Source organism: Colletotrichum lupini, chromosome 3, assembly GCF_023278565.1.
Source record: "Colletotrichum lupini chromosome 3, complete sequence".
Taxonomy (NCBI): Eukaryota; Fungi; Ascomycota; class Sordariomycetes; order Glomerellales; family Glomerellaceae; genus Colletotrichum; species Colletotrichum lupini.
In genome coordinates, this window is record NC_064676.1 from 5543400 (window position 1) to 5570235 (window position 26836).

A 26836-nucleotide genomic window follows, 5' to 3' on the forward strand; every position below is an offset into this window, starting at 1 on the left:
TAGTTCGATATTGCTCAATGAAAGACATGGCAAGATTCGTTGTTCAGCCAGCTGCTGCGCCGTGTCCTCTTTCCATCTATACATGTTCCAGCGTAGCTTACGACCGATCAACGTTGTAAGTCTCTGTCACGAGTATGCCGCCAAGTCTGGGTTCTTGTTCGCCATACCTGTTACAGTCACGTCCCTCAGTCTGCCTGACTTGGCTTTTCCGGAACTCCTCCCCCAAAATCTCTTCATCCGAAGTGTTGTCCATCGGTATGTCTCCCCTGCTGACTTGTGTGCGAGTGGAAGATCCTTTAATACCAAGCGCAGCATCTTTGAAGCTTAGATCATCAGTGTCCGACTTGTTGGTGGTGTCTGTCTTGCTCTGAGGCAGTGGGCGACCGCCTCCGCCGACCATTCCACCGCCAATCGTGCGGAGAGGGACCGAAGAGGATCGTTCTTCATTTTGTTTTTGGTACCCCGAACTGGCATTCTCGGACGTGAATCGATGAAAGAGACGCTTGTAAAGCGGCCGGCAAACGGGGATGCCGACACAGATCTGCGACGGTCAGTTTCTGTAAGGTAATTGGAGTCTCGGGTCTTGCTTTGTAGGAATTACCATTGTAATAGCCATCTCAGCAGCTGACCAAACAATCAAACCCACACTGTCTCCTGTTGAGGATGGGTCAGTATTCGTTACAATTGTTGAGTTTAGGTGTTTAAGGTGGATGTACTCAGGTAGTTCTCCGTATAGAGGCCCTCTACTTCGACAGTACGCTTGATACCTGCTGCTGCAGCACTATTTGATCGAAATGTTAGCCATATGAAGCCCTGAGCGGTGCAGAGAGAAGCGGCTGGTCAACGCACATAAGTCCGAAGCTCATACTCGCCGCGATAGTGATCTTGTCGCGTTTTGGCATCTGTAGCTTCCAGATAAACACCCAAGGAAATATAGCGAAGAACGTATCGACAAGAATTGTAGACACTGAAGGTACGGTCAGCATGTGTTGACTCTTCATATTGTCTCGGCAGAGATGTAGCTCACCACATAGAATGTACGAAGTCGGCCTCGTATCAATGGGGCAGTATCCTCCCTCAATTCTGCGATCGTACACGTAGTCAAAGGGCACGCATGACAGCCAAAAACAAAGGACCTGTGCTATTGGTTGCAAATGTCAGCGGGACTGAAAAACTGGGCAGTGGGCAATTTTTGTTCGAGGAACATCCAAAGCTGAGACTACTGATAGAGACATGGGCAGTAAAGCCATTAGTCTTAATAGGTACTTACCAATAGAGGCGAGTCCCACAAGAACCATTGCTGTCCAGATAGCTATCTTGTGCCATCCGAGTGTAACTATTCGTAGCAGGAAAAAGCCCATGGACCACTTCGCAATGGCCATCCCCACAATGGCGAATCCTTGGCCAATACATTCAAACAGAGTGGCACGAACTACTTCCTCCATGTTCCCGATCTCGTCCGGTGTTTGTCCGAAACCATGGTTGGCTGCTAGATGCGTGAACATGTTGAAGATAAGAAGAAAAACCTGATGCGTCAAATGTCAGTCTTGGGCTGGACAAAGCCTAGGGCGAGCCATGCGCGAAGAGAAAGGGAACTTACAAATGCGGCGATGTAGATTTGGTCATCGAGACCATATGATGAAAGGCACACTACGCGCGTATAAATACGTAGAAGAAGAAACAGAAAAACGAGTCCCGTCATAGACCACATAACAGGCAGAGCCCACAAGGCCTCACCGTCCATCGCCATGGTTTAGATTGGCGACAAAGTCAGAAAAACTACCTAAGTCTCTAGAAACAGAGTGAACTCTGTCGGGGAAGACGTGTTGTGAATGGCCTCGATCTTGGTGATGAGATTGATAGCTTGCAGAGTATGTTACAGTACGGAGAGGCCACAACTTTCATCAGCTGGAAACCTTTGGCAATAAGTTCCGTCCATAGCTCGTGGAGATGCACCAGATAGATATCTACAAAGATCTGCCGGGAATTTGCGGACGGTTATCACATCACAATCCAACAGTTGGTCAATTCAACTCCACACAGTTGATTTGAGAGGTACAGCATGTCCAAACATTCTCTCACGGTATTATAGGGGCACTGGGATACACACAAGCTTTAACGGCTGGTACGTATCAATCAACACTGCCAGCCATGAGCTCCAACATAAGACCGGGGACGCTTCTTCGACTCTGCTGGTGTCCGGGACTTGTGACCCTGCCGCATGTTCCTACAACCGATCTCTGGCAAACACATAAGGGTGTTGATTTTCTGTCACCAGGGGCCTTGTTTGCCAAGGTAGAAGGAGGTCCTTGGTGCATTTCCGGCATCCCAAGGGCCCAGATGTCGTTTTTCTTCTGAGACGAAATTTTCATGGTGGATTTGGGGAATCTAATTGCACAGATCGATCTTGGGGGTTTCCGATACGGAAAACACAGCCTTGATCCATAGGTGTTTCTGCAAGACATCAAATAGTGTTAGTCTAGATCATCAACAAAAGACGGAGTTAGCGACGTCTAAACACCAGACGTCCTTCAGTCTATGTCGCCATTAGTAGCGTGAGACATTCAAGCAAAGCTACGCAGACTCTCGTGTTGGTTGCTCCCTGTGGAATTATCCTAGTCTTAGACGAGCTCGGCGGAGGGACACGTAATGACTTCCTCGTCTGTAACCAAATTCACTAGGTTGGTTGGTATTTTGTTCCTTGGCTCTGCTCGTGAACCAACACGTTCTCCAGCAAACTGCGTTTGGGCTCCACAATCTAGATCCCTACTCAAAAAGCAACCGAGCTTCTCAAGCGAACCGGAGCACACCAATTTCAATCCCGGTGTAGAAAGATACCCACTGGAGAACCAGGTCCCCGGTTGGCAAAGTCCAAAAGATCCGCCAAGTTTGCTCAAAAGTCGCGGAATCAGCCTCCCGTTCACCCGTCGCCACGCCCGTTGGAACTCACACGTCAGTTGTAATGTTATGTTCCGAATCCTGGAGTCTAGATTGAGTATAGATCCTCGAGAAGGCCCTGGCCGTTGCCAAGATTTTGGCCATGGCCAATCATAGCCCTTCTATTGGTGTATCGTGCGTTCAATCGTTGCTATGCAGTTATGCATGAGTGTGATGGTCGAACGTAACACCGCGCTGCTACCCGTACAAGCGATCTGTCATTCAATGTACACCGGTCACCATCCTGACTGATTGAGGTCTAATGCAAGAAATATCAACTAGTAAGCCAGCAACACGAACGCTGAGATCATTGTTGCGACCGATTTTGGGGAAGAAAATTGATGGGACACTTGAGTGGCTGGGTTTGAGAACGTGCCCAGCCTCGGAGACCTGAGCTCATTTTATCACATGTAAGAAGCCCAACTCTCCTCACAGTTATGGAGCAAAAGTGCTTGCTAGCAATCGTGCCATTGCATCTCGACCCAACATCAGACAGCTGTATGGCGGCATGGCCCCTCCGCCAAGAGCAAGGGTCCCCGCATATCATTTCTACAAAGTTGCAAATAAGTCGGATGGGATGACACAGGAAAACATGGAGCGTTGCACTTGCAACTAACAGCTTACTGCGGATCTATCTCTACGCAGGGTATCACAAACAATTCGTGTCGCTGCCTCCCTCGTCGTTTCTGCTGACCCGCTTATAGAACCCGAGGGCGCGTTGATTCTCAATACCCTGACTGTCATTTGTTCCTCTCTTTCTTCAATCATAACACATACCGGGCCTTCTCGACTCATGTTCGTGGTTGCAGCAGCTCCCACTCATTGCTATGGATTCTCTGCCTTCGTCTACTAACGGGACATCGTCCTCGTGGGAGTCCGTCTTGACGAATGCTCAATCCCATAAGGCGAGCATCGTGTTGCTCACTCCTACTATCGGCATCGTTCTCTGGTTCTTCGCCTCCTGGCAGACTTCTTCACTGAAAAGATACCCTGGTCCTTTCCTAGCAGGTCAGTCCAGTCACAAAAGTTTTTACCTACAGACTTCCGTCTATCCACAGAACAGAAGAGACTGTCTGGGATGCGAATAATACTTACCGTGCCCTAGGATGGACTAACCTATGGCGTCTTTGGCAAGTCATCTCAGCCGACTATGCCCCTCGAATGAAGAAGCTCCATGAGAAGTACGGGCCCGTAGTACGACTGGGCCCGAATCTCCTAGACATTGATATACCAGAGTTGGTCAAGGTCATCTACAGCACCGACGGAAAATGGACAAAGGTAGGTTCGCCAAACGACTTCCAGAACACTCAAAAACTTATCAATCGTTTCCAGTCAAACTTTTACCAGAACAGCAGTTCCATAATCAATGGCAAGATCACATATCACATGTTCAGCGAAGTCGACAATGTCGAGCACGCCAGATTGAAGAGGCCGGTGGTCCGACACTACTCCGTTCCCAGCGTGCTCGCAATGGAGCCACACATGGATCAGGTCATTGACGAGTTTTGCGATCATCTTCGAAGCCGATTCGTCGACACTGGCAAGACTTGCGACTTTGGTGACTGGTTAGCATACTGTAAGCACAACTGCCATCGCACCTTTCTTGGGCCTACTACCTAGTCTTGTACCCTTCCTCTGACATTCGGATCGCAGATGCATGGGACTTCCTCGGCTACGTCACATTCAGCAAGAAGTTTGGCTACATGGACGCAGGCCGCGACTTTGACGGCACTCTAGCCATCGGAGACCAGTCGATCGACTACCTGGGCCTCTGCGGTCAGATGCCGTGGATGGACTACTGGCTCGACAAGAACCCGGTCTATCCTCTCGGCCCACCAAATATCTCCAACGTGACCAGAATCGCTGTTGAGAACATGACTGAGCGCCTCAAAGGCGAAGATACAAACTTTACGCCCGAGAAGCCGGACTTCCTGCAGTATTTCATCGATTCCAAGGGAACGCATCCTGAAATTGTCAATGAGGGTACAATCATTGGGTACCTCCTGTTGAACTGTGAGTTCTACACTTACCCCGTCTGTCAAGATTGTGTTCGATGGGAACAGGGCTGATGCAAGATTACAGTAATCGCCGGCGCTGACACAACAGCCATCACCATGCGCGCCCTATTCTACTACTGCCTCAAGAACCCCCGCATCTGGAAGCGCCTCGAAGCCGAAGTCGTAGCCAACATCCCCAGTGACAAGCCGGCATCCCACTCCGCCGCCCGCGCCCTCCCCTACCTCGAAGCAGTCTGCCGTGAAACGACCCGCTACCACCCAGCCGTATCCATGACGATGGAGCGCATCGTCCCCGAGGGCGGCCTTGCGCTCCCCGACGGCTCCGTCGTGCCCGGCGGCTCCCTCGTCGGCATGAACCCGTACATTGTGGGCCGCAACAAGAGCGTCTACGGGGAGGACGCCGACGAGTTCCGCCCCGAGCGCTGGCTGCGGCAGGAGGCTGAGGGCGAGGAGGCGTACAAGCTGCGGATGAGGCAGTGGAACGCGGCGGATATTACGTTTGGCGGGGGGTCGCGTATTTGTCTTGGAAGGAATTTGAGTCAGATGGAGGTGTACAAGGTTGTTCCATCGCTGATTTCGAGATTCGAGATTGAGCTTGTGGATCCGAATGAGAAGTGGTGGACTAGTTCGCGGTGGTTTTACCGGACGAAAGGGGTGGTCTGTCACTTGAAGCGCAGAACCGCAAAGGCATGAGGCGGTATGACGCTAGAGGCTGTCAAATTAAACGTGGGCGAATATCACACTCATCTTGCGTTCATGAGAAGGAATCGAAAGACTGATCAATGTACTTGAAGGTTGATTACTATTACTATGCTATAACACACACGCAAACTCCATTCATGCGGTGGGCGCGAATGTGCCGTTGGCGCACTCGAAGCCGAGGTTAGGGTTGAGCGTCGGCATCGCGTTCATGCAGATGAGCTTGGGGGCGCCGCAGCTCTGGGGGTGGATCTTGATGTCTCTGGTCTGGAAGTTCTTGCAAGACGTCTGGGTGTTGCACTCAATGATGACGGCCTCGGTGTGGGTGAGGTTGGGCAGTCCAGCGTTGTACCAGCAAGGCTGCGTATCATTGTCAGCATCGATGCACTCGTCGCAAATCGAACATCTTAAGACGTGTGAGGTGTGAGAGAAAAGACTTACGTTTGTGGTGCAGGATCCGTCACCAGGGTTGTTGGTGTTGATGCTGCCGGAGAAGTGCTCCCAGGTGAAGTCCTCCATCATGACGGACGAGTTGTTGGGCCTGTCGCCGCCAGCGCTCGCCTGGTTGAAGTAGGTCTGTGTAACAAAGATGGGGAAGGTAACGTTGTCGAGGCGGATGTTGCTCCAGGTGATATTCTTCGCCAACCCCTGCCCACCAATCCAGCTCTTGAAGCGCGCAGCATACAGCCCGCCGTGGACATCCACGTCCTCGAAGCGGATGTTCTTCACATCAGCTACAGAGGCGACCTTTGAGCCCAGCGAGCCGACGCTCATGCCGTGGGTCTCGAAGCCGATGGTGGCGTGCTTGAAGAGGACGTTGTTGGCGCCGTCGTTGATGGCGATGGCGTCGTCGCCGTTGAAGATGTTGCTGTTTGTGATGGTCACGTCCGTTGCACCGACGTCGAAGCCGTCTGTGTTGAAGGGGAAACTGCTCGTCTCGGAGCGGGCGTCGATGACGGTGTCAGAGATTGTGATGTTCTTGCCCTTGATGGAGAAGTTCCAGCCGATGGGCTTGAGGGACTTCATGTTCTTCATGATGCCGTTGGTGACGCTGAACTGCATGAGATGGGGCCGGTTGGGCGTGCCGGCCTCGCCGGGCTTGTTGGCGTCCCACCAGGCTTGTCCATGGGACTTGATCCATCCGGCGTGAGGCTGTAGAAGGGTATTGTGAGTATGAATGAGATTTTGTCAGGGTATTACAGTCAGAAAACATACATCAGTCGAGGCAATCCATTGGACGTTGGTGCCGCCGATTTGGAACCATGTGAGCGTGCCGCCCTTGGCAGAAACAAGAGCCTGAACGGTGGGGATGTCCTCGGGCAGAGTGATGTTGCCGTTGACGGTGATGACGACGTTGGAAAGCTTGGTGGCGACAATCGGCTCGTAGGCCTTGTACTCGACGCCCTCACGGAAGATGATCTCGGCATTGCTAGCGCACTTGGTGAACGCCTCGGCGATGGCAGCCGCGTCCGATGTCGCATTGCTGGAGGGCGAAATAACGCATTTGGTCGTCTGCGCGAGCGCGGGGGCCGCGAGAGAGAATGCCACTGGCAGCAGGTTGCGGTACAGCATGACGGCGGCGAAGAATGTAGAGACCGTGGGTTGACGTTGGGAGAGAGGGTGAGCAGCTCAGTAGCGACTCAAGCAATCGTAAACACAGGTAAACTAACCTATGGCCCCCCCGGTTACCTAACCTGACCATAGGAAAAAGGACGTAACCTAACTAATTTTCTAATTAGCTAGTTTAATTACTATAGGACTAACTAAGCGGATTTTTAATTAACTAAAAAATCCTTAGCTAAGTATAGACTATTTTTATTAATTATAACTTATATTACTAATTATATACCTCTTACCTTATTATATAAATAGCCCCTATTATACCCCTATTAACTTCGTATCCTATTTATTATTTATTTATATTAAGCCCTTTATAAAGGGGGTTATTAATTTATTTTTTTACTCCCTAATTAATTTATAACCGGTTCTAAATTAATTCTACTTATTATAATCTCCTATAAGTATTTAGTAAGTTATATTTTTTAAAAGTATTTTAGAATTATTTTTAAACTAGTTTACAACTAATTTTAAATAAAAAGCGTACTAAGATTACTATTTAAATATTCTTAGCCCTAAGGGTAATCTTATTTATTATAAAAACCTACCCCTTTTTAAATATAATAAAATATATAATTAAGAACTAGTTTAGGATTAGTTTAGAACTAATTTATAATTATTTAGGATAATAAGATTAAGTTTATACTTAATAAAGTATATTATAAATTCTTAGTTAATAATAAAAAGGTTACTTATATAATTATAAGCAATTCCTAAGTAATTCGGAACTAATCCTAAACTAATTCTAAATTCTTAAAAAACTTAATTTATTTTTAAAAGTAATTTTTATACTTATATTTATAAGTATAAGGTTAATAATATCTTAATACGTATTAAGAGCTATAAAATAAGTACTAAGTCGGTTAATATAAATAATAAGGCTTTAAATAAGTCATTTAGAACTATTTTAAAACTAATTAAGAACTAGTTTAAAATTAGTTAACTAATTATTTATTTAGCTTTTTATAATAAGTTAAAAAAAGTTTATAAAAACTATAAAGTCCATAGCCCCCTCTTTACTCTTTTTTAAAAAAAAAAGGCTAGATCTCTTATTCCCTTTTTAAAAGTCCCTATATATAATAAGGGAAGTAAAAAAGTTATAAATAATTTTAGAGTAATTCCTAGCTTATTTTAAACTAATTCTTACTTTTTATCTAACTTAATATAGTTATTATACGTCGTATTATTAATATAAATATTAAGTTTAAATATACCTCTTATAGTTCTTAAAAAAAGTATAAGTTATTTTAAAACTAATTTAGAATTAATTATAAACTAATTCTAAACTATTTAGCTTACTCCCCCTCTTAGCTTAATAGTTTTTATTAGCTTTAATAAAAGTTCTCTTAGGTCAAAGAAGAAGTAAAAAAAAAAAAATTATTACCTCTTTTTTTAAAAATATTTCTATTTAAAAAAATCCTATTATAATCGATTCTAACAATATTATAAATAAAAATAAAGATAGTAATATAGAAAATACTAAGGTTAAGGGTAATATTAAGGATAAGGATAATAATAAAAATAAAAATAATAATAAGTAATTTAGAACCGATTTAATATCGTTTTAGGAATAGTTTAAAATTAGTTTAGTAGTTTATATAGTGGTTTTTTTCCGGCTTTATAAGCACAAAAGATCGACCTTAATAGGATTACGTTTTTAAAAGAAATTATATAATACGGTATATTTTTTAATTATATAATACGCGCAATATACCCTAAGTACGCGCTTAACGTAATATAATAATTTTAATATAAAAACCGCTATATAATTTAGGATAAATAAGCTACCTTTTACGTAGTAGCGCTAGTTAAAAAAGTTAATAATAAAGGTCGGCCGTAATAATTAACTATAATAATTAGCTATAATAGTTAAAAGCGGCCCTTAATTATAAAAGTTCTAAACTTTAATAGTAACGTAGAGGTTTTTAAAAAAAGGGCTAAATAAGTTAATATTTATTACTCATATTAAAGCTCGTAAAGATTCTTTTTATCCTTATTATTTCTAATATTACCTAAAGCTACTCTCTATTTAAACCAAACAAATTTATTAAATAAATTTACTAAATAAACTTATTAATATATAAACTACTACTCTCTTAGTATATAATTAGTAATTAGTAAGCTAGAACTTTTTAAAAATACTTATTAATAAGTCTACCCCTCTTGGGCTAGGCGCCCTCTTTAGCTAGCTTAATATTATAACTATTATAACTAATATAAATACGCCCGAGGATTAGTAAAGTACTTTTTAATAATACGGAATTTAGCTAAGTAATAATATAAACGCCGTAAATAGCCGGGCTAATATAGATATTAAGATTTAGTATATTAATACTAATTTAAAAATTATATTTTATAAAGCTAAATATCCCTCTAATACGGGCTATATTATAAATATAAAAAAATATATAAAGGGCCCCTTAACCCTTAATAAAAAAGAGTATATAATATAAAATTTAGTTACTTATATAAGCTAGTATTAAAAAGTTTTATATATATTAAAATAAATATAACTCGCCCTCTAAATAGCTAAAAGCGGGGGAAGGTTAGGAGCTATTTTAATTAATAATTAAGTATAGAGCGTAATATACTTAGTTTTTTTTAATACGTAATATATAATACGGCCCTAGTAAATTGCTCCGTTAGGGGGAGTTTAGTAGTTTATGTTTTCGTTCTTTTAAAAAATACTTATTATAAGTAGTTTCTTAGTATTAATTTAGAACTAATATAAACCGGGTTTAAAACTACTTCTATATTTTATTATTATATTATAAAATTAAAGTTTTAATATATAACTAATATTAGTTTATTTTCTATTTTATTTTAATTAAAATATAAACTTTATATATAATATATATATTTATAATCTTTATTTTAATTAACTAAGTTTTAAAATAAGACTAATATAATAAAGAATATTTTAATAATAAGTAATATTTATATATCTATTTATTTGTTTTGGTATTCTGCCTTTACTAGCTACTCGGGCGATTTTTAATATCGGTTATACGGTATTAATACACGGTATCAGTAGATACTCACACTGTCTCGCTAGACTATTTTTTTAGATTTTCCAACTTTTTAACTTTCCCTCCTATAAAGTTCACAACCACGGATCATGGAATATATCTATTTATATTATTATTAAAGAATAATATATTATTCTATATAAAATTATTATTATTTTACTCTTTATTAATATTATTAAATATAGAATTCTTATATTAAAATATAGGTATCATTTATAGTTATATTATTATTAAATATATATTTACTTATTTTAAATTAGTATTATTTTTATTTTTTATTTTTTAAAGTATTTTACGAAATATAATATAATTAAACCCCCCGACGGAGTAATCCGCTAGGGCCGTACTATATATTACGTATTAAAAAAAACTAAGTATATTACGCTCTATACTTAATTACTAATTAAAATAGCTCCCGACCTTCCCTTATTTCTAACTATTTAGAAAATAAGCTATACTTATTTTAATATATATAAAACCTCTTAATACTAACTTACGTAAGTAACTAAATCTTATATTATATACTCCTTTTTATTAAGGGTTAGGGGGCCCCTTATATATTCTTTTATATTTATAATATAGCCCGTATTAAAGGGATTTCTAGCTTTATAAAGTATAATTTCTAAACTAGCGTTAATATACTAAATCTTAACGTCTATATTAACCCGGTTATTTATAGCGTTCGTATTATTACTTAGCTAAATTCCGTACTATTAAAAAGTACTTCGCTAATCCTCGGGCGTACTTACGTTAGCTATAATAGCTATAATATTAAACTAGCCGAGGGCGCCTAGCCCGAGAGGGGTAGACTTATTAACGGGCATCTTTAGTAAAATAAGTTCTTATTAAAGTAGTATTTTAACTAGCTAACCTCTTAACTAGTTATTTAACTAGCTATTTAGGTAGTAGTTTATATATTAATAGGTTTATTTAGTAGATTTGTTTAGTAGATTTATTTAGTTTAAATAGAGAGTAGCTTTAGGTAATATTAGAAATAATAAGGATAAAAAGAATTTTTACGAGCTCTAAGTAATAAATATTAGCCTATTTAGCCCTTTTTCTAAAAACCTCTACGTTATTATTAAAGTTTAGAACTTCTATAGTTAAAGAAGGCCGCTTTTAATTATTATAGCTAATTATTATAGCTAATTATTACGGCCGACTTTTATTATCGACATTTCTAATTAATATTATTACTAAAAAGGGTAGCTTACTTATCCTAAATTATATAGTAGTTTTTATATCGAAATTATTATGTTATATTAAGCGCGTACTTAGGGTATATTATGCGTATTATATAATTAAAAAGTATACCGTATTATATAATTTCTTTTAAAAACGTAATCTTATTAAGGTCGATTTTTTACGCTTATAAAGCTAGAAAAAAACTACTATATAATATAATTAAAATTATAATTATTATATTTATTATTTATATTTGTATTATTATATATATTTATATATATATACTACTTTTACTAACTACTCGGGCAGCTCTTAATATTGATTATATAGTATTAATATATATATATATATATATATATATTTATTTATCTTTATTATTATTATAAAACCTATTTACTATTATAAGTAATTATATATTATTTATATAATACTATTTACTTTATATTAAATAATACTTAATAATATAAGTAATTAAAATAATAGAAATAAAAATATAATAATATATAGGTCTTAATTTCTTTATAATATTATAAACTAAATAGTTTTAAATAATAATACTAGAATATTATTTGAATCGTAATACGTATACTAAATACTAAATCCAATATATATTAAAATAATATTAAATTATTTAAAACTTAAAAACATAACTAAAGTAATAATTATATTATATTATATTATTATTTAATTATCTTTATTAAGTATATTAATAAAAAGTATTATAAGCGAAATATTTAATATATAATTATAAAATATATTATATTATTAAATAACTATAACTTTATTTAATATATATAATATATATAATATATATATTATATATTTAAACTTTAGTTTTTAGTTTTTATATTATATTATTATTAAGAATTATTATAAAATAAGGAGGAATAGGGTTTAGAATAATTCGGAATCAATTCTAAACTATCTCTAAAGTCTTTACTATAGTTCTTATAACTATAATCTCTTTTCCTTAAGCTCTAATCGGCTTATTTTTAAATATAGCTCCCTTTTTTAAATATTTAATAAAAATATAACGCTTAGTAATATCCTTATTTTAACTTTAAATAACCTCGCTTCGTAAATTTATAATAAATATATAACGTAAATCTTAATAAATAATACTAAAAAAAGTTACTTAAGAAAGACCTCGTAATTTATTTAAAAGGAGTTCTAAAGGGCTTAGGAATAAATTTTATACCTTTTATTATAACTATAACTAATTCCGAGACCTTAACTAGCTACGTAAACTTATATTAAAAAGTACTAAGCTTAAAGAATTACGAAGTAATAATTTAATAAATTATTAATAAGCCCCTATATCTTATTTATATAGAGCTAGTTCTCGTTATTTTAAACAACGTTAACGTTTTACTCCTAAACTAGTTTAGAATTAGTTCTAAATTTAGTTATAAATAGTTTTAAGGGGTTTATATTTAAATAACTAGCTAAAGTATAATATTTTTAATAATAAATATATCCCGCTAAATAAAGTAAATACTTAATTTTTAGAAAAGGGTATTTTATTTAAAAAAAGTATTTATTATATTCCCTAGATCTAAATATAATGATTAGTTTTAAATTAGGTCTAAAAAGATTCCGACTTATTTCTAAATATAAATTAATAACGGAACGAAACGATTATTTTATATATACGAAGCTTAATAAAAGGTTTTTATAGTATTAATATAAGTATAAAACTTATCCTAATTTTTAAGAAGTATTTATAAATAGGTCTAGTTAAGTCTAGCTATAATATTTCTCTAGGATTTATATTAAGCCTAAGGTAAGATCGATAGATTACTTAATATTAATTTTAAATTAGTTATAAACCTCTTTTAAATAAGTTCCGAATTACTTTACTTCGTAATTAACTATATAATAAAAAGTAGTCTTTTTTTAATTAATAAAGTAAAATACTCCTTATTTAATTCTATTTTAAGTTTAGGGAGCGATCTTTTAGAACGTATTCCTTAATATTATAATAAAAATAGACTAAGTAAAATCGAATATATTTTTTAACTTATTATTCCTAAGGGTAATATTATAGATCGTAATTACCCCCCGACGGAGCAATTTGCCGGGGCCGTACCGTATATTACGTATTAAGGAAAACTAGGTATAATACGCTCTATACCTAATTACTAACTAAAACTCCTAACCTTTTACCGCTTCTAGCCGCTTATAGGGCGAGCTTTACTTATTTTAATACGTATAGGACCTCTTAATACTAGCCTACGTAAGTAGCTAGGTCTAATATAATCTATTCTTTTATATAAGTATTATTATTACCTAGGGGGTCTTATAAGAGTTATTTAAAGCGCTAGCTTATTATCCTAACTTTATATACTTTTAGCCCGTTTATTATAGTTATTATAATTAAGTTAATGTTAATATACTAAATCTTAACGTTTATATTAGCCTAGCTATTTACGGCGTTTATATTATTACCTAGCCGAATTCCGTACTATTAAAAAGTACTTTATTAATCCTCGGGCGTATTTACGTTAGTTACGATAATTATAGCGTCGAGCTAGCTAAGGGCGCCTAGCTTAAGAGGGGTAGACTTATTAATAAGTATTTTTAGAGTAATAGTTTATATATTAATAAGTTTATTTAGTAAATTTATTTAGTAAATTTGTTTAGTGGATTTGTTTAGTAGATTCATTTAGTAAATTTATTTAGTTTAAATAGAGAGTAGTTTTAGGTAATATTAGAAGTAATAAGGATAGAAAGAATTTTTATAAGCTTTAATATAATAAAAGAGTAATAAATATTAACCTATTTAGCCCTTTTTCTAAAAACCTCTACGTCGCTATTAAAGTTCAGAACCTCTATAGTTAAGGGCCGTTTCTAACTATTATAGCTAACTCTTATAATTAACTATTATAACCGACCTCTATTATTAACCTTTCTAGCCGGCGCTACTATAGGATAGCTTACTTATCCTAAATTAAATAGTAATTTTCGTATTAAAATTACTATATTACGTTAAGCGCGTACTTAGGATATATTATACGTATTATATAGTTAAAAAGTATATTATATTATATAATTTCTTTTAAAAGTATAATTCTATTAAGGTCGATGTTTTGTATTTATAAAGCCGGAAAAAAACCACTATATAGATCGTAATTAAAAAATAAATATTAACCGAACCCTTTTTAAATTAGTTCTAAACCGATTCTAAACCTTATATAAAAAGATTTTATAAACTTACTTATTAAGTTCTTATAATCTTAGTTAATAATAATACCTAATAACCCCTAGTTATATTTAAAAAGATATTTTTATTAAATAATATACCTAAAACGCTCTTTAAAAATTTAAAAAACGAGTTAGTATATTTTTTAATATATCTTAGTACTCTCTATATTTATAAAGACTTAGAAGAGTAGAATAGCTATTTAAAAAGTTAGTAAATAGTTTAAAAATACTTCGGAATAGATTTAAAATCGCTTTAAAACCTTTTTAAAAAACTTCGTTATACTAGCCCTAAATAACCTTAACTTTATTATAGCCCTTAATATATTTATAATTCGTATTTAATTAAAAAGTTAAAAAAGCATTCTTTTTCTAAAGTTTAGCTTATTCTAAATAAAAAGTAATATAAATATAATTATAGCTATTATTATTAAAATATTAAATATATTAAAAAGAAGTTAAAATAGATTCGGAGTTAATTTAGAAATAGTTCTTAACGCTTTATAAAATACTTACGTTAATATAATAATAGGCTTATATATATTAATACTCGTTTTATATAACTAAGCGAAATAACCTAGTTAGAAAATAAAGAGCTTTTTATATTTATATAATATTTATAAGCTAATCGGTATTACTAAGGGTATTGCAAATCTTTATAATAATCCGATTATAAAATTTTATTATAGAGCTTAATAAGCTCCTTTAATTATAAAAATATATTTAAAAGTAGTTAAGAACTAATTCTAAATATATTTAGAACGTTTTCCTTACTTAATCCGCTTCTTAGTTAACTAATCTTTTTTATAATATTCCGAAGTTCTAAATAAATACTCTTAGGTATTTAAATAGGTAGTAGAGGGGGGTACTTATAAATACTATAAGAAGTTAAAATAATTACTAGTTTTATAATAATATTAATTAGTACCTAATAGTTCTATTTTACTAAACATAATATTTAGAGAATTTTTTCTAGGATAATATAATTTATATTTAAATTATATTAGAATTACTTCGGAATATATTTAGAATAGATTTAGAACTAGCTTATTATAATATTATAATTTCTACTTATTATTTATAAAAAAGTAATACTTATCTCCTCTTATTATATTAACCTCTTCTCCTTATAATATAAAGTATATTAAAAATAAATAGGCTTAGTATTTAATCAAAAGAAATTTAATATAATAGTTTTTATTATTATTATATAAATTGTTATAAATATACTATATAATAAGTAATTAAGTACTAGGAATATACTAAAAAGATTCGGAATTAGTTCTAAATAAGTTATGAATCGGTTTAAAATAATATATATATGCTATATTAGTTATTAATAACCTCTATACTATAATCTTTATAAAATAGGGTATAAGAAGTACTTATTTCGAATTATTTAAGCTATGTTTTTACTTATTTATAAAAATAATTAATAAGGACTATTTTTAAACTAATTCGGAATCGATTTAAAAAACTTATATAATTACTCTTTTTTTTAGTAATATCCTATAAATACGTTTATATATAAAAGTAATATCCTTAGCTATATCTTTTATAACTCGAGTATAGTTTTAATAAAGTAAAGTTTAGTTAAAATATAAATACGCTTTATTATTAATATAATAATACGTAAAGTATTTATAAACTTAATTTTATAAAAAGGTATATATAGTAGTTTTTAGAGGTACTAAACGAGTATTATTATATTAAAACTATTAAGTTCGAAATTAGTTTAAAAATAGTTTAGAGCGACCTTAGAAAGTATTATATACCGTTCCCTATAATACTTTAATATCCTTTAAATATAAATTATATATATTAATATAATATATAATACCTTCTTTACTTATCTTTAAATACCGTATTAATTAATTATAATATATAATCTTTTATATTATAATTCGGTAATTATTTCGTTAGTTCTAATACCCGCTTATAATAGTTTTAATAAAGATTAAAATAAGTAATATTTTAAAAGTTTTATTAAAAAGGTTCTAAACTTATTTAAAATAAGTTTAAAAATAGTTTAAAAAAAGTCTTACCTCTTTTTATTTAAATAAACTATTACTTTTATAAAATTCTTAAAATATATTAAGATTATTTCGTACTTATTAATTAAAATAATAAGGGTTAAAAAGTAGTATTAATAATTTAAGTTTAGAAAAAATACCTATATCGTTTAGCGAATTTATTAAAGCTATTTTAAATAGGTTCCGAATCGGTCCTAAACTAATTTAGAACTATTTTAGTATAATTATAATTTTTATTCGAAGTATATAAAAAGAGAAGTTAAATTTTTTTTATTTTAGTATATAGCCCGTAACCTGACCTATAGTATACGGATAAAAAGTTAAAAATATATAAGGTAGTTAGCTAACCCCCCCCCCCATAGGTTAGTTTACCTATGTTCATAAGCTATCACGGCGGCTAAGCCGGGTTGTTATAAATATCTCAAAGCTTCGCCCCCGAGTCGTGGGACCCTCTCATAATGAGGGGTCCACAATGGAGAGGAAGGGTAACATCGGTCTCCCGGGTCAGAGCATATCGAAAATGGTACACCCGCAGATTTTCTTGGGAATTTTTTTGAGTTGGGTTGGGATTCCCGGGTTAGTGGTGGTTTTTTGCGGAGATGAGACTAGTATCAGGTAAGGAGAGGCCGAATCTTAACGGCTTACTGACGTTGGTCCCGGTGGGCAGAAGCAGCCTCAATTGCGGAGGGGGAGGGGAGTGTAGGAGTCAGGGGGTCCCAAAAGGGGGATAGGCAAACGAACGCGAGTTCAGACGATCCACCGTTGCGGGTGATTGGATGGAAAATAATTCCCCGTTTCCTCGACTGACCTTGCGAGTTGCGCTATGGATCTGAGTCCTTGCAAGCTGCAGAAAGAGATCATCCGCACGTGTTGAAACTTGGTCCCTTTACCAGTTGGTAGTAGTGATCCCCGCGCTTGAACTTGCGCTTGACTAGGACCAGGGCCGGATGTGCGGCACACTACCCTGCGGCTCTTTTTCTCATGTTCTGCGAGGTGAAGACTTGGCGTTGGATCAGGAACAGAGAGGCAATGTCAGTTGAGAAGAGACGAGAAGATTTTCGCTGGCAGAATTTAAAGCTGGTCTGATAAAATGACATTGCTTGTCAATTTGCGTGGTGCGACAAGTCATATCAAAGACACAGCCCTACGCACCTTGTCAATCTAAGACAGGGTGAATTAATCAAACCTTGTGCCATCTCAAGGAGCAATTTCCGGCTAAGCTTTGGGACGCAGTCTATATTTTGAATTTGAGCTTGCATGGATGCCACGAGATCTCAGATGAGCAGCACTCCAGTATTATCTGTCAGCGGCCAGCGGGCAGACCAGGATTAGTTACGTGCCGTTGTCACTTTGTCGGTCTGATATATGGAAACTCAATGGTACAGACGGCAAGTGATTGTTCAGAAAGTCTCGATTTCGAGGTTCTCGACTTTTTTTTACAAAAAATTCCTAGGTCCAAAGAAAGACCTCGTTGGAAGAAAAGACTGTATACGTGAGTTTCATCCAACAGACTTGTCGTCGTGGGCATCGAAGAAGCCAAGCCGGAACCCCGTCTGGATCGACAGATTGAGAAGGCCGGGCCCGGCTCGGCAGTCTCGGCGCCCCGCTCTTTCCCGAGTGGTCGAAGCAGCCCCGGTCCTCCTTTGGCATCCGATATCGAGAACAGTGTCGTCGTTTCCTATCAACTTGCCTTGATCTATACTAGGGGCGTGCAAGTCATATGTCGCGAACTAAGCACCTTAGAGGCCTGTCTCTCTGGGCTTTGAGGTTTAGGCAGTTCAATATTTGGATTACATTCGATGAATGATTTGGTGCCGGGTATCATACACATGCCACGTCTCACTCCTCCTGCTGCTCCTCCGCATCAACCTTCCCTCTCGCCGGGGCGGCGGCCGCTGGTCTCGGCTGAAGCCCCCTTTGCTGGTCCAACTTCCTCCTCTCCCACGGCTTCAACTTGGTCTCCTCGGCCGGCCCATCCACCTCCTTGGCCCACTTGACCCAGTCGGAACGCCTCGTCTTCCACATGTCACCCTTCCACGTGCGCCAGACGCTGCGGCCCATCCAGGAGTCACGCAGGGCCCTCTCGTGCTCCGCCAGCGCGCCGATGATGGTCTGCTTGACGTGAAACGGGATCGACCGGTCTGTGCCGCGCGAGGGCACCTCGATGATGGCGAGCACGATGTTGTGGCCAAACTGCGACTGGGCGAGCTCGGCCGCGTGCGGGGCAATCGCACCGACGAGCGCCTTGTGGAAAAACTCGTTTTGGGGGGCTGCCGGGGTGGCGAGGGCTGTCGTCAGGACGGTCATTGATGCCATTGACGTGGTTGCGAGCTTGACGAGGAGGTCTGGGGGCGTGGCGAGGAGGGATTTCTGGGCGACCTTGACGGGATTGCCTGAGGTCTTGAGCATAGCTGTTACGAGTTGACAGCCGTGGTTGGCAACGGCGGTCTTGTTCTGCGGACCATCCTGCTGGAACTTCTTGTCGTCTGCGGCAGGCTCTTCCTCGACGAGATGGCACAGCTTCGGCACTACGTCCTTGGGGTTGGAGCCGAGCGCGTCGGTGAGGGCTCTTGTGAGCGCACTCTTCTCCTCATATGCGCCACGGGCCTCGCAGCGCTCAAAGAGAGTCTTGAGCACGTTGTACCGAGCCTTGGTCACCAAGAGGGGCACGGCGGGGACAATCTTCTTGACGGCCTCGACAAGGTCGTCCTTGCTGGCACGGTTCAGAACGCGGAGGGCGGGGTACGAGGCAATGTCGTTGCGGACATAGGTTGCGATGCGCTCGCCGAAGAAGTTGCGAGAGAGCGCCTTGAAGATCTTGCCGGGGCAGTTTGTGAGGAGCGTTTCGAGAAGGCGAGATCCGATCTGGTCGTACACCATGCTGTTGACAAAGTCTGCCGCCTGCGATGACTCGTCGCTCAGAGATTTAGGTGCGTCGGGCAACAGCCTGTACAGCAGGGTGTCCTTTGTTGATGCTGCGGATTCCTTCTTGTGGTTGAGGGAGATGTCGAGTTCGAGCAGGAGCTGGAGGAGAGGGTTGCCCGTGGGGTGCTTGGCGAGCACGCGCAGCGCGGTAAAGTCCATACCAGAAACAGCATCCTGGATGATCTTCTTGGTGGCCATGGTGAAGGATTCGGGAACGGCCCTCAGCTGGTGGGTGAGTTCGTCTGCGGTTGCTGTGGCTCCCTGGACGGAAATGTACTCCTTCTTCTTGCTCTTCAGCATCGACTTGGTAGCTGCGTCGTCCAGTGGTCTTCCAGACAGAACGACCAGGAGCACGCGCAGGGTATGAGACCCGAATCTGTCCGTCAGGAGGAATCCCATGTGCTGTTCGAACTCATCGAGGGTCATAAGGAAGAGATCCTCCATGGTGTTCTCAGGCGTCGGCTCGCCGTCCTCCTCAGTATCCATCTCGTCGTCCGCCTTTGGTTCCGGCACGATACCTCCCAACTCTTGTGTCACAACGGGTGCCGATTCGAGGAATAGCTTCTCGCAGCAGTGACTGGCAAATCGATGCTGTACCAGTGACAGGAAATGAGTAGCAAAAGCGTTGAAGATCTGCTTCTTCTGTCTTGTGTTCGAAAGGATAATGAGGCGCTCCATGAGTCGTGAAAGCGATTGACTGCTGGCCAACTTCAATTCCTTGCCCCGCGCCTCCTTGTACACGTTTTGCAGGAAGACGTCGCGCTCCTCGGAGGAGGGAAACTGGTTCAATTCGAGCAGCTCGTCGGCGCGGCGGAAGTATTCCTGTTCCTCGTCGGCAAGCATTCCGAAGAACTCCACCTCGGGCCCATTGCCACGGAATGACTGCTCCTGCTCGTTCGCCGCATCGTCGAAGGCGGGCTGTTGTTCGCCATGCTGTTCCTCGTCCTCGACCCGCCTGCGCTTCGACGATCGTTCCTGTTTGTTCGCCTCGTAATTCTCTTCATCCACCTCCCTCCTCTTCTTCTTCCGCTCGTCGCGGATCGCTTGACGTTTCGTTCTCGGCTTCGGCATTGTGATTGAGGGCTGGAGATTGCAAGGCGAAAAGTATTTTGCTGGGGAACTGGGCGGGTTCGTCGTACCGAACACTGGAGAGACGAGTACCTCAAGAAGAAAAACTTTTGGGCTCCCTTATCTAATCTCTTATCTTATCTGGGGCCACCCCACCACCCACTCCTACCTTACTGTCCCTCAACCAGGCTCATCATCCATGCTCCCCCAGAAATGTCTCCTCCGTCTTCCATCTAGGTTCGCTTCGATTCTTCTCATCTCCTGGTCTAATTTCATGCCTGAAAGATGCTTCTAGCTCTTCTCACTTGTAAGATCTCTTCTTATTTGATTCTTCTGTCATCCAAGCTTGTCTCGGTCACAGGTAGCGCCATCAACGCCCAAACACATTGCGCACGCAGCATCTCGTCTATGAACCTTCTGCTGGCATTGGTTCGGCCGAGTCTGACATCTAAGACATCATTCTTCGATGTATTTATATCGAATTGCACCATTTTACCACATGATTCTCTCGCACTTACGCCGCAATCTCCTTGCCGACTTCTTCTAGCGCCTTGACCAAGCCCTCGACGGTTCCCTGTAGGGTCTGACAGTTGACGACAACCCGGAAGAAGCTACCTCGTTCCCCAGGAGCATAGTCGATCATGAAGCCGCGCTGTATCAGCTTGTGGACCATTTCGCTGGTCCGTCTCGTGTTCGCCTCGGGTTCCTCTGCAAGCTGGCCGTTTGGCGCATAGTAGAAGCAGACCTGCAAGCAAGGTGGCGGGTTCGACGAGACCAGGACAAAGTTGTCGCTCTTCTGCACCAACGTCGCGAGGTGCTCCGCCAGGGAAAACGCATGATCAATCTGCTGCTCAAAGCCGCCGGCGCCATAGTAGATCCAGGCCAGCGCCAGCTTCAGACTGTCGCCCCTACGTCCGCACTGGAGGGTCAGGTCCGCCAGATCCCACACGTCCTCGGCCTCGTCCACGTTGTGGAACAAGTACCCGGCAGGCAAGGTGTTTGCCTTGTGAAATACCTTCTCGTCCGGCGTCAGCAGGAACGAGCACGTCACGGGCACGTTCATCATCTTGTGTGGGTTGACCGTCAACGAGTCGGCTAGATGGGAGCCCTTGAGCTTTGCCTTTTGCTTCCCCGAGAAGATGGCAGACCCTCCCCAGCTGGCGTCGATGTGGAACCACAGGCCAAACTCCTTGCAGATGCTCGAAATCTCCTCAAAGGGGTCGTAGGAGCCCATGACTGTCGTTCCGGCGGTCGAGTTGACGTACAAGGGCGTCTTGCCCTCGGCTTTGGCGCGGACGACGAGCTCGCGGAGGGCTTCGGGGATCATGCGTCCGGCGTCGTCGATGGGCACGGCCCACACGCTCGACGCGCCGAGGCCGCAGGCGAGAGCGCTCTTCTCGACAGAGTAGTGGCCGTGGGCGCTGGTGAAGATGACAAAGTCGTGCGAGCCGTTGCCGGATGCCTTTGTCTCGGGGTAGAGAGCGCTCCGCGCCACGACGAGGGAGGTCAGGTTGGAGGCGCTGCCGCCCTGGCAGGTGACGCCGCCGGCGCGGGGGCCGTTGAAGCCGAAGAGGTTTGCAAACTTTCGTGCCGTGATCTTTTCGATTATGCTCAGTGCAGGCGAGACTTGGTAGACGTGGAGCTTGGTTTACTTAGCAAAGACAATGCCGCAAGACCAGGGGACAGGTGAACTTACATTTGTGTTTAGGACAGATAGAACGAGATCGGAGACGACGCCAACCTGTGAAAAGTCAGAGCTTCATCCAGCGCATCGCGCATGTATCAGAAGGGTTGCGAACATACCGGAGTATTGCTTGCATACAACTTATCCATGAAGCCCTGATCCCAGGTGTTGACGCTGTACCTAAGGATCTTTTGCACGACATCGAGCAAGCCCTCCTTACCGAGCCCATCGCCCTCGGGAAGAGAGAGCTTCAACTTTTCGACCAACGCCTCAGGCTTCTGGGTGTCGACCAAGACATTGCTGGGGACGCCTTCAATGTCAACGGATGTGAAGCCGTTGGCCTTTTGGCCAGCTGCCTCATCGGCTGCTCTGATGTACGGGACGATCAGACCCTTGACGGCATCGAGCAGCTATTGAACAGGGAGCAGGCAGATCAGTCGGGATGTCCGGGCAGCATGTCGCACCCAGCCTAGCTGACGATGCTGAGACACTTACATCCTCTACTTCCTCGGCTCTTTTGAGCGTCTGCGGGATTGCATGGTGCCCATTTGTGCCGTTGGTGCCGTTCATCGTTGTTGTGCTGAGAGATTGAAACTTTCTTTCACCGGAAGTCTGAGAAAGTTTCAAAAATTCTTTCAAAAATGCCAGAAGCTCAGACACTGAAAGTTTCGTCAAAATTACCACTCAAACTGGGCAGAACGGAATGGATTATTGGTATATCCAAGTTTTCGAATCGCTTGCTCGGTCCACTCTATGTTTCTCCAATGTCGTCTCCAACCAGAATGAGTAATAACGTTTGGAGAAATTCTTCAACAGCCGGCGTTTATTCCCCGATGACGGCACATCGGAGCAAAGTGGCGCGAGCCCACCTTTACCCACCCGGCTGGGAAACTAGCCGCACTCGCCGAGTCTGTGCCGTGTACGGCTTGACAAGGATCTAGTGTTTCCAGCTTGAAGATCGAGTGGTGGGGTTAACAGCGTCGCCGCGATCACGTTTCGAAATCTCACGTATGTGATTAACCAATTTTTAAGGAATGTCTGGATTTGGATTTACCCCCAACATATTCAAACTCCTCAATATTCCACTCAAAAATCAGACGCAGCATCTACGTTCTGCTCCACACGCATACCGCTGGGCAGATTGTCCTTGACCGCATCCTTGATTACCTCACCGCCAGTCCTCATAGCCTGAATGATGCCAGCCGCAGGCATGGGAACGCCGACCTTGTGTAAAATGTCTGTTTGCTCTGCGATTGCATCGATGCGGGATTGAAGGCCGTCGGAGATTTCCTGCTGCTTCTAAAATGAGAAAGATATCAATGTTAGTGATGTTCATTAACGCAGAAAGTCCCTCAGCCCGAAAAGACACAAGGACTCACCTGAGCAACAAGCTCATTTATAGCCTTGTTAGCAGCATCTGTGAAGTTATTAAGCTGGTCGCGCTTGGGAGCGATCTCCTCAGCAGTCTTTGAGACCTTGCTTAGTTCCGTGAGAAGGTGAAGGCCCGGATTGACGTATTTGGCATGCACATTGGTATACATCTGGCAGGTCATCTGTAGAAGATCAAAGTATGCTTTGATCTGCAGAGTCGACATGTAGATGGTCTCGATGTCGAGATCATTAAGCTTCAGCATGCCCTTCTGAGACGCCTCCTCACCAACAGCGGTGGCGTCAGTGTCAAAGTTCTTCACCTTGGTATCAATAATGACCTTGACCATGGTAGAAAGAGCGTTGAAGAAGGTGGTTAGCTTGCTGATCTGCACCTTAAGCTCAACCAGAATGGCGATGCATTCAATCAAGATCTCTTTGACGCGCTCAAGGGCTTTTCCAGTAATCTCAATGCCCTTAAGTTTAGTCTGAATCCCAGTCAGCCTCTTCTGAACTTCCGCGGCAGCTGCTACAGCATTAGTATAGTTGGTCTGGGCAGTCTCGAGGGCTCTTTGATTAAGGGCAAGTTTCTCGGTGGCCGTGCTAAGGGCGGCAGTGACGGCACTATTGTCCTTCTTGTCCACAGAGATGTTATTCAACTTTGGTGCATTCGAGGAGGATCCAGGGAACGACTTTGCTGTAGCTTCAAGCTTTGTGACGGCAAGCTTCGCCTTGGTGATGGCATCTTGCCACTTCTTAATGGAGGCCGGGTCAGTCTTGGCGGAAGTAAAACTTTGCTGATTGGCGACCTCTTTTTTGATATCCTCGACGATAGCAATACTGGAGTCAAAGACAGCGGTCAGCTCAACGCTAGGTTGACCGGTACCCAGCTTTGCAGACTTCTGTTGCATCTCGAGGTTGGTGAGGAGCCAAGTCAGGCCCTCAGTACCGGCTCCGTTCTTAGACGCCTGATCCTTGAACTTTGACCAGTCGGGGGTATTGCCCTCACCAGCAGTAAGATAAGTCAAGAGCGTGGTGATGAAGGGGGCAAGAAGAGGGGCTGCGACATAGGCAGGATCGGTCTCAGGAGTTGCGTCGTTGAACTGGAGGGTTGCGCCCCCAGGCTGACCGCCTTGATGGGCACCGAGAAGAGCCCGGGCAAAGGGCGGTGCACCCGCAGCGTTGAGCGCACCTTGGCGACCAATTTGAGTTAGCCCATTTACAAGTCCATTGACTCCAGTCATGGGATTGGCGGCACTGATAATGGCAGGCAGTGCCTGGGCAATAAGCACGGGTCCTGCCGAAGTAATAGAGGTCAGAGCACCCATAGCGCAGGTCTCCCAAGCTGCGAAAAGACTTTGTTAGTGATTTATGATATTATAATAGGTGAGACCAAGTCAAGTTACCAGATGGCACAGCATCGTTAGCGGTTTGGAATGCCTTCTCCTGCTTCTGGAGCGACTCCTTCATCTCTTCAGAAGCCTTGTCGGCCCTCTCGAGTTCCTTGTTTTTGTAACTTGCCTCGATCTCGGCCCGTAACATAGCGCTTAGGTTCGTTTGAGACTGCTTCTCAGTCTTCCCGTGTTCCTGAACAGAGGCCTGATGGAACTCGGAAACAGCCAGAAGCCAGGTATCAAAGGCCTTTTCGGTTTCTTGGGCATAGGTGAGGCAAAAGGTGGACAACCTTCGCAACTTTACAAGCTCGTTCGTTAAGTTGCGCTGAGTGTCTGGGAGACCCTGGATGGCCCTGACAGTGCGAGCGATGGTCTCTATGATGTTGGAAGACTGGCTAGCAATGGATGACATGTTGCTTCCCGCAACGCGAAATGCCTTGTCACCCTAGCCGGCAACAAATACCAGACACGCCACGCTCTGAGGGTTGGATTTTGGGCGACACTGGAAAGATTTAGATTACTGTCCCCTTGGAATGCCTGGAGAATTAATGAGGGGGAACGAACCGCAGATACTTGAATCCCCCAACTGGGACAGAGTCTTTCAAGCTAATCCTTGCAGCATCGGGTGAGGCCGTGGCAACATGGCAGGAACCAACTAATGTAATGGCAGTTGGAGCTGCGGAAAGAAGCTCATTCCAGTTGTATTGAAAAAGAAGGGATTCCTTGACCTCCTGAACAAACTGGGCTCCCGCCTTGCCTCCATGAGTCTTCCTCAAGACGGCCTGTTGAGCGGCTTCAACCTTGGCGAGATTATCAACAGACATTTTAACAATAATTGAACGAGGAAATCAGATTTCTTGAGGGGTAATGGTAATTTGTGCTAGAGCAAAGTGATGGATAGTAATGGTTATTCAAAAGCCCATTTGGAGTGAATTCGATGAGGGAAAACGGCTTCTTTATACAAGATAACGAGCCAGTTTTTCATTTCCTGCTTTAGGAGCTCCAGTTGTACAGAACTATCATGCTCAGCTAAGCCTCTGGAAAGCTGATCACTATGGCATTACGGAAGCTGAGACCTTCGCAGCTTGCGGTGCAGATTTCGAATACTTCCTGTATCTTGAGTTTTGTCTGTAGACGCACCAGGCTTTACAGACTCAACATCCCTCGCCGATCCTCACTATTGGTGCAGTAGTATAGGATCTGTCTTCCCACATGCACGCAGCCACTGGTCTACGCTCATGCAACTGCTGTTCATTGGCTCTTTTCCCGCGTCACTGTGTGGTTGCTTTACTTGAATGACTTTTCAGCCAGCCAGAGAACATCTCAGGGAGTGAGTTCGCCGAAAGCGTCTCTGGAAACAGTTCGCCCGCACTTCTTTTCACGCTGCGATAGTGGTCACTATACGCTAAATAAATCTTCAGCCAGCCAGAGAATATCATATGAAGTGGTTTTTCTCAAAGCCTCTCCGTGAACAATTCTTGAATGCAATTTTGTCAAAGAGACTTTCAGATAGGTAGCGCAATTGAGACAGACGGCACCTCTCTCCGGGTTCATGCGGCTGAGGCCGATGACAGCGGAGAGTGAAGGTTAGCGGCCGCGAAACAACAAAGTGAGACAATGCTTGCGGCTGGGGGCAAAAACTACCGAATGGGAAAGTTCAAGACATCATTGTAGGAGA

At 41.2% G+C, this 26836-nt stretch overlaps 4 protein-coding genes across 4 annotated transcripts; 2 read left to right on the plus strand and 2 right to left on the minus strand.

The window, feature by feature from the left end:
• Window positions 1-97: 97 nt before the first annotated feature.
• Window positions 98-1750, minus strand: CLUP02_06414 (uncharacterized protein; the record flags this gene model as incomplete). Its single annotated transcript, XM_049285413.1, has 7 exons — window positions 98-541; window positions 602-654; window positions 717-781; window positions 850-967; window positions 1028-1141; window positions 1271-1526; window positions 1601-1750. The coding sequence occupies 7 exons, from the start codon at window positions 1748-1750 to the stop codon at window positions 98-100; spliced, it is 1200 nt and encodes a 399-aa protein (XP_049142556.1).
• A 401-nt stretch (window positions 1751-2151) lies between these two features.
• CLUP02_06415 (uncharacterized protein) lies at window positions 2152-2963 on the plus strand (the record flags this gene model as incomplete). Its single annotated transcript, XM_049285414.1, has 3 exons — window positions 2152-2305; window positions 2536-2555; window positions 2763-2963. 3 exons carry the CDS (start codon window positions 2152-2154, stop codon window positions 2961-2963), a joined length of 375 nt encoding a protein of 124 aa, XP_049142557.1.
• Window positions 2964-3764: 801 nt separating this feature from the next.
• Window positions 3765-5648, plus strand: CLUP02_06416 (benzoate 4-monooxygenase cytochrome P450; the record flags this gene model as incomplete). Its single annotated transcript, XM_049285415.1, has 5 exons — window positions 3765-3945; window positions 4073-4215; window positions 4270-4513; window positions 4591-4950; window positions 5020-5648. 5 exons carry the CDS (start codon window positions 3765-3767, stop codon window positions 5646-5648), a joined length of 1557 nt encoding a protein of 518 aa, XP_049142558.1.
• Window positions 5649-5792: 144 nt separating this feature from the next.
• On the minus strand, window positions 5793-25982 carry CLUP02_06417 (pumilio-family RNA binding repeat domain-containing protein; the record flags this gene model as incomplete). Its single annotated transcript, XM_049285416.1, has 23 exons — window positions 5793-6014; window positions 6096-6806; window positions 6870-7282; window positions 17191-17259; window positions 17369-17540; window positions 17587-17719; window positions 17872-17992; window positions 18069-18091; window positions 18232-18420; window positions 18563-20789; window positions 20898-20990; window positions 21072-21160; window positions 21231-22354; window positions 22409-22453; window positions 22516-22806; window positions 22892-23055; window positions 23087-23147; window positions 23266-23346; window positions 23507-23695; window positions 23776-25109; window positions 25171-25553; window positions 25616-25660; window positions 25723-25982. The coding sequence occupies 23 exons, from the start codon at window positions 25980-25982 to the stop codon at window positions 5793-5795; spliced, it is 8439 nt and encodes a 2812-aa protein (XP_049142559.1).
• Between the last annotated feature and the right edge of the window lie 854 nt (window positions 25983-26836).